The 12285-nt window shown below is 43.0% G+C and overlaps 1 protein-coding gene across 1 annotated transcript in view; it reads right to left on the reverse strand.

The window, feature by feature from the left end:
* Positions 1 to 12285, reverse strand: part of LOC141155381 (piRNA biogenesis protein EXD1-like) — a 107950-nt gene that overhangs the window by 35395 nt on the left and 60270 nt on the right. The window contains exon 8 of the mRNA XM_073642252.1: positions 3600 to 3680. Coding sequence (XP_073498353.1) covers positions 3600 to 3680 — 81 coding nt within the window. The remainder of the gene's footprint in view (positions 1 to 3599; positions 3681 to 12285) is intronic.

Genomic DNA, 12285 nt, shown 5'->3' on the forward strand with positions numbered 1-12285 from the left:
TTTTATGCATGTATATAGAGTTCAGGGAAAGTAAATCTCATTCTGTTATAATAGTGGGGCAGGTGAATTGTTCAGGAATAGTTTACCTAAGACACTGACAGTGCATTGAGTTTGTAGGACACTATTTACTTTCACACTATGGTCTGCCATTGAGTTGCTCAGAGATTGTTCAATTTCACACCTCCCTGGGCCACAGGTATTTTTCAATCTCAAACCTAATTCAGCAATTACTTCCAATGGGTAAAAAACGCTGAAAGAAGTGACGTGCTCTATTTTGCAAAAAAAAAACTAAATATCTTCATTAAGTACCTTTAAAATCAAGGGCAATACAAAGACACAATCAGAGAAAGAGCACAGACGAAGGGACAAAATTATCCACTAAATAATGAAGGGGGAGGGAGAAGACCCTAAACTCATCCCTACCTGCCCGCAGAGGCTGGCACCTTAATAAAACAATGTGGTGCCCCCCTCACTGTATTCCTACGTCACCCTAATAAGTAACTACTCTGATCCCAAACATACACGAATTAACAACACCCCATTAGTGTAAAAAGTGGATAAATTCAATAGTCACAGACATGTATCAGAGAATACTTTGTCAGCAGGCGCAGGAATATAATTATATAGTATATACCCAGGATACAGAAAGGGGAGGAAAATTCACATGAATAATATCTATGCTAAGGTGATCAAAGTGCAAAGTAAATACATGCCAAAAATATATCTCAGTATGTCACACAAATGACTTGCAAGAAAGGTCAAAGTGTCTGCAGATAATAACAATATTAATGTACACATAATGGATAGCTTGTCACGTCAAGATAAATCCCACCAGGGGAATACCTAGCTTAATGGTTTCCCTATACATCCATCATCCCTAACCCCAACGCGTTTCACCCCCCTCCTCTTCAATGCTCTGTTGAAATGAATGATCACTTGTGCTATATACAGAAATGCTACAGCATCGCGGCATATAGTGAAAATCACAATCTCCTCTGAGTTTCAGTGGAGCCCCATAATGACAAGCACGGGGGTCTTCAACAGACAGGGCGCGCTGATGGGTGCATGGAATGACGCGCCCTCATACCGGCGTGTATTAAATGCCGCTGTCAGTGTTTGACAGCAGGATTTAACAGGTTAACAATTCTTAGAGGCAGATGCTGGTTGTAACACACAGCCATTACCTGCACGGCTCTCCCCGTGAGCCCGCTGCATACACCCGCTTACAATTTGCACTGTACAGGTCTGTCACCCCAGAAACACTATTTTAGCTGTTGCCTTTGATGTGCATAAAAAGTAGTTTAATATGGAAATAAAGGTGTTCGGTGCAGCCTTGGCATGCCCAAGCACTCAGATCACCATTGTGCCCTTGTATTACCATACATTGCCACTCCTGTATAGGTTGATTGACACGCCAGTCAGTGTAGCGAGCATTCGCTGTAGAGGGCTGCGCTCTCCTCCAGTAACACTGTGTGCGCTCATGCCATTCTTCTTCAGATAACGCTGCCTCTAACCAAGTGGGTGCTTTCAATCAGCATACATGGCGGCCAAGAGGAGGAATGGTGAACCGCATGCTTGGCCCTCTGAAGGGTGCACTGAACACCCTGATGGGCATATCGGACAAACTACTTTTTAAACACATCAAAGGGATTATTTATTACACCAAAAAGTACGATTTTTACATGATTTGATTTTATAGGAGCTAAATCCCCTTTTTCACCATGTGGTCAGTTTAAATAGTGTTTCTGGGGTGACAGACTCCTTTTATACAGGACGTGTTAATAGGTTAAAAGTGGTCAGTTTTGTCCTTTTTTGATTCCTGTTGCTCCCTGAAGTATTTGGCTTTTTCTTAAATCCGCCATACAGTTCCACAGATATGGGCCTCTATATTTGGTCCTAATTCTTAGGGTTTTTACGAAGGGAGTGCCACTAACAGGGAAATGACACGACCCCAGAGGATTCCGTGAGCCCCGACCCCAGAGGATTCCGTGAGCCGCGCCCCCAGACAATCCCGTGAGACGCGCCCACAGACAATCCCGTGAGACGCGCCCACAGACAATCCCGTGAGACGCGCCCACAGACAATCCCGTGAGACGCGCCCACAGACAATCCCGTGAGACGCGCCCACAGACAATCCCGTGAGACGTGCCCACAGACAATCCCGTGAGACGCGCCCACAGACAATCCCGTGAGACGCGCCCACAGACAATCCCGTGAGACGCGCCCACAGACAATCCCGCGAGACGCGCCCACAGACAATCCCGCGAGACGCGCCCACAGAATCCCGTGAGACGCGCCCACAGACAATCCCGTGAGACGCGCCCACAGACAATCCCGTGAGACGCGCCCACAGACAATCCCGTGAGACGCGCCCACAGATAATCCCGTGAGACGCGCCCACAGACAATCCCGTGAGACGCGCCCACAGATAATCCCGTGAGACGCGCCCACAGACAATCCCGTGAGACGCGCCCACAGATAATCCCGTGAGACGCGCCCACAGACAATCCCGTGAGACGCGCCCACAGACAATCCCGTGAGACGCGCCCACAGACAATCCCGTGAGACGCGCCCACAGACAATCCCGTGAGACGCGCCCACAGACAATCCCGTGAGACGCGCCCACAGACAATCCCGTGAGACGCGCCCTTTGGGAAAAAATAGCACTTAATAAAAAGGGCCATATCTCTGAAGCTGTATGGCGGATTAAAAAACAAACAAAAATATGAATACTCAGGGGAGCAGTGGGAGTAAAATAAAAGCAAAAACTGCCCACTTTTCACCTGGTGACAGCTTCTCTTTAGACATAGATTTTTAAACTTCCCTATTTTATAATATTTTTTTTATTATTATGTACAGGTGCATCTCACAAAATTAGAATATCATCAAAAAGTTAATTTCAGTTCTTCAATACAAAAAGTGAAACTCATATTATATAGAGTCATTACACACAGAGGGATCTATTATATAGAGTCATTACACGCAGAGGGATCTATTATATAGAGTCATTACACACAGAGGGATCTATTATATAGAGTCATTACACACAGAGGGATCTATTATATAGAGTCATTACACACAGAGTGATCTATTATATAGAGTCATTACACACAGAGGGATCTATTGTATAGAGTCATTACACACAGAGTGATCTATTATATAGAGTCATTACACACAGAGTGATCTATTATATAGAGTCATTACACACAGAGGGATCTATTATATAGAGTCATTACACACAGAGGGATCTATTGTATAGAGTCATTACACACAGAGGGATCTATTTCAAGTGTTTATTTCTGTTAATGTTGAGGATTATGGCTTACAGTTTACTGAGATAATGACTTTTGTGTTTTCATTGGCTGTAAGCCATAATCATCAACATTAACAGAAATAAACACATGAAATAGATCACTCTGTGTGTAATGACTATATAATATAGGAGTTTCACTTTTTGTATTGAAGGACTGAAATAAATTAACTTTTTGATGATATTCTAATTTTGTGAGAAGCACCTGTAATTATAGTCATGGGAATACTACATATCCTTATTTATTATATTTATGCATTTCGCTTGTGCATTAGTATTAAAAACATACCTGTGTGTCAAAGACATTGGCGAGTACCACACTGTATTTATGGAACAAAAAATTCCCCAGCCAGCGGCAGTCATGAACAACCTAAAAACAAGAAACTATTTTTTTAATCTTCATTTGAAAAAATATTACAGAAATGATTTTTATTTGCAAGCAATCAATTCCGTTAACAGACAGAAGGTGACTATCAGCCAGGTAATTAGATAACATTATTGGGGATTTGAGTCAGATAAAGGGATATCCCAATAGAGGTCTGACATGTGGTGGTCCCACCATAAAATACAAAAATGACGTTGTCATACATACCATAAAGGCAATACATCAAGCTGCAAATACAAATCACATTTTCGGATGTATAAAAAGGAAAGCTAAAAACAAGTGATATCAATGTAATATTACTCCCTTTTTACCCCATCCTGATGGCGGACACTAGTATGTACGTCTCGTCCTCATAAATGGAGCGGGCTCAGGAGCTGAACACGCACCACATCCGACAAATGTTACTGTATCAGCAGTGACCAGAGCTAGCTCAGATTGCTGCTGTTTAACCATTTCAATTCTGCAGTCCATCCATCACTGAAAGCGGCACTTAAATGACGTGATTGCCAGAGCGTGCAACCTTTCTTCCATCAGCTCCCCGTGGTGTGAACGTGGGGTGCTGATTGTTTGTCATGCCCTGCTGAAGTCCCCCATGGCTACCATCTTTGTCCTCCTGTGAACCCTAGCCATATGAGAACATAATTTTGTTATAAAATAATAAAATAAATTGACCCATACAGCAAACAACATAAAGAGAAAAAATATATAAAAAATTATTCAATAGCTAAACTTCCCTCAAAAATGCAATGAAAAGTGTTCCGAGTGTCATAAGCACCCAAGAATGGCATCACTCAGTAATCAAGCCCTCAAACGTTCCCATTGACAAAAAAGGTCTCAGAAAAAAAAAAATAATAATTCAGAATTTAATCAGCACTTCAAACTGTTTTTATTTGCAGAAATTTCTGCAACAACAAATCACTTTTGTTGCAACTATAAAAACCTGAAATATTTAAAGAGGTTTTTCAGATACAAGTTTTTCATCCTGATATGCTTTCAACAAGTTAAAATAATAAAACTCATGTTACTCACATTCCCCAGGTCCAACACTGCCGTACGGCACTGCAGCCGATCGGCAAAGACTGGCGCAACAGTGGTGAGGCAGCTCAGGACCTGTGTAGGACGAGTAACGCCTGAGCTTATTATATTAGTGGAGACCGATGAAGATGAAAAACTCCTTTATTCTACATGTCAATCGTGGATTAACCTCTTCCCAACATATGACATAACAGTTTGCATTATGTCGGATTCTTAACTTTCATGCAGGCTCAGGAGATGAGCCTGGATCCTTCCTGGCAGAAGCTGGCTGTGTTATACAGTCAGCACCTGCCTCTAATAGCAGCAATTGGAGTTGCTTCGGTTAACCCCTCAAGAGGGAACCTGTCAGGTCCAAAAATACATTAACCTTCATGTTGACCCTATATCTGCAGGTTAACAGCAGGTGCCTGGCCACAGTACTGAATTTCCAGCATCCAGGAGAAAATGAACTTTACTTCAACAAATGCCTGCGGCTTTCAGTCATGTAGGTTTGCCCGGTGCACTGTCCGTCTGATATGCTCAAACTGGTGGAAGGTCCTTCTAAACTAAAACTAAAACTGTGCACACGTGGAAAGGAAATGGCAATATCCTACACGGTCATAGTATATATACAGTGGTGTGAAAGAGTGTTTGCCCCCTTCTTGATTTCATATTCTTTTGCATCTTTGTCACACTTACATGTTTCAGATCACAAAACAAATTTAAAATATTAGACAAAGATAACACAAAATGCAGTTTATAAATTAAGGTTTTTATTATTAAGGGAAAAAGAAATACAAACCTGTATGAAAAAGTAATTGCCCCTGTGGCAAAGTCACTGGTAAAGTGGTGGAGGGGAGATATGTTTCCCTGAGGCTATGGGCGTCAGTGAATTGAAACCATTATGTTTCCTCCAGCATGTTATGTGCAAGGAGGAGTTAAGTCTCCATTTCCAAAGGGCGTGTTTTTATGAGAACAACCACAGAGTGGGTGGGAGTTTGTTCTCCATATCTCCTCCCCAGGGTGTGGTCTGGGGAGGTTTAAATACTGGCCAGCTGAGGCATTCAGGGTTCAATGTCTGGAGAAGTAAGCTCCAGAAGGGAGCTTGTGTTTGAACCATGTGGAGTTGCTGAACTCTCAGCAGGTGAATCCCAGCTACTCCAAGGACTGTGTTCTATGTGTTACCATTTTTGCTTTGTTTTCCTGTTTTGCCCAGTGGGCTGTGTTTATTTTTATGGACTAAAGGTTGGTTTATGCAGCATTACAATAAATCAACCAAAGATTTAAAGAGACTGCGTACCTGTGTCTACCTCCGTGTGCAGCTGAGTGATCGATCTACCACACCCCCTAAACCTAATGCCCAATCAAGCGTTTGTGATAACTGCCAATGAGTCTTTAACAACGCTCTGGAGGAATTTTGGCTACTCTTCTTTGCAAAATTGTTGTAATTCAGCCACATTGGAGGGTTTCCGTGCATGATCCGCCTTTTTAAGGTCATGCCACATCATTTCAATCGGATTGAGGTCAGAACTTTGACTAGGCCACTCCAAAGTCTTCATTTTGTTTTTCTTAAGCCGTTCAGAGGTGAACTTGCTGGTGTGTTTTGGCTCATTGTCCTGCTGTATAGCCCAAGTGCGCTTCAGCTTGAGGTCACGAACAAATAGTCGGACATTCTCCTTCGGGATTTATTGGTAGACAGCAGAATTCATGGTTCCATTTACCACAGCAAGCCTTCCAGGTCCCGAAGCAGCAAAAAAGCTTTAGACTATCACACTACCAACTTAATATTTTACTGCTGGTATGATGTTTCTTTTCTCAAATGCTGTGTTACTTATATGCCAGATGTAATTGGACATACACCTTCCAAAAAGCTCAACTTTTGTCTGGTCAGTCCACAGAGTATTCAGCTAAAAGTCTTGGAGATCATGGTGCAGACAACAAGGATTTGGATTCCTGGACCACGGTGTGAATTACCTCTATGACGGACTCCTTGCCAGAGACGGACTACACCTCAACAAACCCGGGAAACACACATTCGCCAGGAGACTCGCAACACTCATCAGGAGGGCGTTAAACTAGAAGAAGAGGGGATGGGAAGAAAAACGCCGGACACGAACATGCAACCAGAGAACATACTAATGAAAGATATGAAGTGCGACAAAGAAGGTCCAAGACAAGATACTTGGAAGGGAGGTAAGAAAATTTCTAATACAATCCACAGGGAGAAGATTGGAACAAAACAAAATCGTGTAAACTGCGTGCTAGCAAATGCCAGGAGCCTGACAAACAAGATGGATGAACTGGAAGCAGAAATATCTACAGGTAACTATGACATAGTGGGAATAACCGAGACATGGTTAGATGCAAGCTATGACTGGGCAGTTAACTTACAGGGTTACAGTCTGTTTAGAAGGGATCGAAGAAGTCGGAAAGGGGGTGGAGTCTGTCTATATGTAAAGACGTGTCTAAAGCCTACAATACGGGAGGATGTATGGGAGGGAAATGAGGAGGTCGAGTCCTTATGGGTGGAGATACATGGGGCAAAAAACAATAATAAAATTATCATAGGAGTCTGTTATAAACCACCAAATATAGCAGAAGCCACGGAAAGTCTATTAATGAGACAAATAGACGAAGTAGCAAAAAATAATGAGGTGCTTATTATGGGGGACTTCAACTACCCCGATATAGACTGGGAAACCGAAAGCTGTAGATCTCAGAAAGGAAACAGGTTTCTGTCAATTATCAAAGACAATTATTTGTCACAACTTGTGCAGGAACCAACTAGAGGGACGGCCCTTTTAGACTTAATATTAACTAACAGGCCAGACAGAATAACTGAGATGAAGGTCGGGGGGCACCTGGGAAATAGTGACCACAACATTATACAATTCCACATGTGCTTCAGTAGGGTGCCCAGCAAGGGAGTCACAAAAACACTGAACTTTAGGAGGGCAAAGTTTGATCAGCTAAGAGATGCCCTTCACCTTATAGGCTGGGATAGTATCTTTAGTAATAGGAGCACGGATAGAAAATGGGACATTTTCAAAACAGTCCTACATAGTCACTGTAGAAGGTACATACCTTATGGGAATAAAAGGGCTAGGAATAGGAGGAAGCCAATGTGGCTAAATAAGGAAGTCAAGAGGGCAATGAAAAACAAAAAAAGGGCTTTCGGTAAACTTAAACAAGAAGGCAGCGAGGAAGCGCTAATATCTTATAGGGAAAAAAACAAAATCTGTAAGATACAAATAAGAATAGCAAAAGAGGAGACAGAGAGACTAATTGCCAAGGAAAGTAAAACAAATCCCAAACTGTTCTTTAACTATATAAACAGTAAAAGGATTAAAACTGATGGAGTTGGCCCATTGAAAAATAACCTGGGTAAAATCATAGAGGGCGATGAGGGTAAAGCAAACCTACTCAATAGCTTCTTCTCCACTGTTTTCACAAAAGAAAACAATTTATCGGAGGAAATGCAGAGTGATAAAGTAAACCCTCTGCTAAATATCACCCACCTAACCCAGGAGGAAGTTCAGAAACGCCTAAATAATATCAAAATAGACAAGTCACCAGGCCCAGATGGCATAGACCCCCGGGTACTAAAAGAATTAAGTAATGTGATAGACAGACCGCTGTATCTTATATTCAAGCACTCTTTATGGACAGGGACTGTCCCACTAGACTGGCGCCAAGCAAATGTGGTACCAATATTCAAAAAGGGGTCTAAAAGTGACCCTGGGAACTATAGACCAGTCAGCTTAATGTCTGTTGTGGGTAAATTGTTTGAAGGATTTCTTAGAGATGCTATTGTAGAATATCTTAATGATAATAACTGTCTAACTCCATATCAACATGGATTCATGAGGGATCGCTCCTGCCAAACAAACCTGATGGCCTTCTACGAGGAGGTGAGCTCACAGCTGGACCGGGGAGAGTCAGTGGATGTTGTATACCTTGACTTCTCCAAAGCGTTTGATACCGTGCCACACAAAAGGTTGGTATATAAAATGAGAATGCTTGGTCTGGGGGATAATGTGTGCAAGTGGGTAAATAGCTGGCTGAGTGATAGAAAGCAGAGGGTGGTTATCAATGGAGTAAGCTCAGGGTGTGTCAGGGTTACTAGCGGGGTGCCTCAAGGGTCTGTCTTGGGCCCTATATTATTTAATATATTTATTAATGATCTAGTGGAAGGGTTGCATAGTAAAATAGCAATATTTGCAGATGATACTAAACTTTGTAAAGTAGTTAATACAGATGAGGACAGGGCACAGCTACAGGAGGATTTAGATAAATTGGGGAGTTGGGCCAAAAAATGGCAAATGGGGTTCAATGCCGATAAATGTAAGGTCATGCACATGGGAAAGAAAAACAGCAGTCACCCATACATATTAAATGGGAAACCGTTGGGGAAATCTGACATGGAGAAGGACCTGGGCGTCTTGGTTAATAGCAAATTAAATTGGAGTGCCCAGTGTCAGGCAGCAGCTGCGAAGGCAAATAGAGTCATGGCATGCATCAGAAGAGGAATAGGGGCATATGATGAGAACATTGTTCTTCCTCTGTATAAAGCGCTGGTAAGGCCGCACTTAGAATATTGTGCACAGTTCTGGGCTCCGGTGCTCAGGAAAGACATATTGGAGCTAGAGAGGGTACAAAGGAGGGCGACTAAGGTAATAAAGGGAATGGAGGGACTAGAATACCCAGAGAGGTTGTCAAAATTAGGCCTATTTACATTGGAAAAGAGAAGGCTTAGGGGAGACCTCATAAACATGTATAAATACATCAGGGGGCAGTACAGAGATCTCTCCCATGACCTGTTTATACCAAGGATGGTGACAAAGACGAGGGGGCACACTATGCGTCTGGAGGAAAGGAGGTTCCTGCACCAGCATAGAAGGGGATTCTTTACGGTCAGAGCCGTGAGACTCTGGAACTCTCTGGGAGAGGAAGTGGTGATGTCCAACTCACTTAATGAGTTCAAGAGAGGCCTGGACGCCTTTCTTGAGAACAATAAAATTACATCTTATGCTTAGTTAATTAATCCAGGGATTTAATCTTACTGCCAGATTGGTGTCGGGAAGTGAATTTTTCCTCAATGATGTAAATTGGCCTATACCTCATGGTTTTTTGTTGCCTTCCCCTGGATCAACGCTGCGGAATAGCTGCAGTGCACAAGAAATAGGCTGAACTGGATGGACGCTTGTCTTTTTTCGGCCTTAAAAACTATGTAACTATCATTAAGATGTTTTCTGGTGAAACGGAGACGAGCCTTTATGTTCTTTTCGCTCATGCAGTGGTTTTCATCTTGGAACTCTGCCATGCATGCCATTTTTGCCCAGTCTCTTTGTTATGGAGGAGTCATCAACACTGACCTTAACTAAAGCAAGTGAGACCTGCAGTTGTTTGGATGTTGTGGAGTCTTTTGTGACCTCTTGGATGAGTTGTCTCTGAGCTCTTGGGGTAATTTTGGTCGGCTGGTCACTCCTGGGAAGGTTCACCACTGTTCGATGTTTTCTCCATTTGTGGATAATGGCTCTCACTGTGGTTTGCTGGAGTCCCAAAGCTTTAGAAATGGCTTTATAACCTTTTCCAGACTCATAGATCTCAATCAATCACTTTGTGTCTTATTTGTTCCTGAATTTCTTCGGATTGCAGCATGATGTCTAGCTTTTGAGGATCTTTTGGTCTACTTCACTTTGTCAGGCAGGTCCTATTTTTAAGTGGTTTCTTGATTGAGAACAGGCATGGCAGTAATCAGGCCTGTGTGTGGCTAGGGAAATTGAATTCAGCTTCCCAAAGATGTGATAAATTAACTGTGGTTTATGTTTTAAGTGGGGGGAGGGGGGAGAATCAATCACTATTTCACACAGGGCCCTGTAGGTTTGGATTTCTTTTTCCCTTAATAATAAAGACCTTCATTTGAAAACTGAATTTTGTGCTACTTGTGTTATTTTGGTATAATATTTAAATTTGTTTTATGATCTGAAACATTTAAGTAACAAACATGTAAAAGAATAAGAAATCAGGAAGGGGCAAACACTTTCTCACACCATTGTATAACATAATAACTATTATTGATTTGCAGAGTTTATCATAAAAGCCCCAAAATTATTGACACAGAATGCTGATGTGGCTCATAAAATGGCATTAGATGATGCACTGGATTCAAATAAACAGAGCAAAAAACTTAGAAGTATGGCAAGGACAAAATCTACTTTAGCACTCACATAGCCAAAATATCAAAACACATGTATACGTATACATACACTAATACCATCCACCTGAGGCAATTCAATAAACAGATAAATATTCCCATATATACAATATACACTGCTCAAAAAAATAAAGGGAGCACTCAAATAACACATCCTAGATCTGAATGAATGAAATATTCTCATTGAATACTTTATTCTGTACAAAGTTGAATGTGCTGACAACAAAATCACACAAAAATCATCAATGGAAATCAAATTTATTAACCAATGGAGGCCTGGATTTGGAGTCACCCCCAAAAATAAAGTGGAAAAACACACTACAGGCTGATCCAACTTTGATGTAATGTCCTTAAAACAAGTCAATATGAGGCTGAGTATTGTGTGTGGCCTCCACGTGCCTGTATGACCTCCCTACAACGCCTGGACATGCTCCTGATGAGGCTCAGTATTGTGTGTGGCCTCCACGTGCCTGTATGACCTCCCTACAATGCCTGGGCATGCTCCTGATGAGGTTGCGGATGGTCTCCTGTGGTATCTCCTCCCAGACCTGGACTAAAGCATCTGCCAACTCCTGGACAGTCTGTGGTGCAACGTAACGTTGGTGCCTTTGATACATGATGTCTCAGATGTGCTCAATCGGATTCATGTCTGGGGAACGGGCGGGCCAGTCCATAGCTTCAATGCCTTCATCTTGCAGGAACTGCTGACACACTCCAGCCACATGAGTCAGGCATTGTCCTGCATTAGGAAGAACCCAGGGCCAAACGCACCAGCAAATGGTCTCTCAAGGGTTCTGAGGATCTCATCTCGGTACCTAATGGCAGTCAGGCTACCTCTGGCGAGCACATGGAGGACTGTGCGGCCCTCTAAAGAAATGCCACCCCACACCATTACTGACCCACTGTCAAACTGGTCATGCTGAAGGATGTTGCAGGCAGCAGATCGCTCTCCACGGAGTCTCCAGACTCTGTCACGTCTGTCACATGTGCTCAGTGTGAACCTGCTTTTATCTGTGAAGAGCACAGGGCGCCAGTGGCGACTTTGCCAATCCTGGTGTTCTGCGGCAAATGCCAAGCGTCCTGCACAGTGTTGGGCTGTGAGCACAACCCCATCTGTGGACGTCGGGTCCTCATACCACCCTCATGGAGTCAGTTTCTGACCGTTTGTGCAGACACATGCACATTTGTGGCCTGCTGGAGGTCATTTTGCAGGGCTATGGCAGTGCTCCTCCTGTTTCTCCTTGCACAAAGACGGAGGTAGCGGTCCTGCTGCTGGGTTGTTGCCCTCCTACGGCCCCCTCCATGTCTCGTGATGTACTGGCCTGTCTCCTGGTAGCGCCTCTGGACATTACGCTGACA

This window comes from Phyllobates terribilis, unplaced genomic scaffold (genome assembly GCF_046119375.1).
Source record: "Phyllobates terribilis strain yellow unplaced genomic scaffold, ASM4611937v1 Scaffold_7__3_contigs__length_470593459, whole genome shotgun sequence".
Classification (NCBI taxonomy): Eukaryota; Metazoa; Chordata; class Amphibia; order Anura; family Dendrobatidae; genus Phyllobates; species Phyllobates terribilis.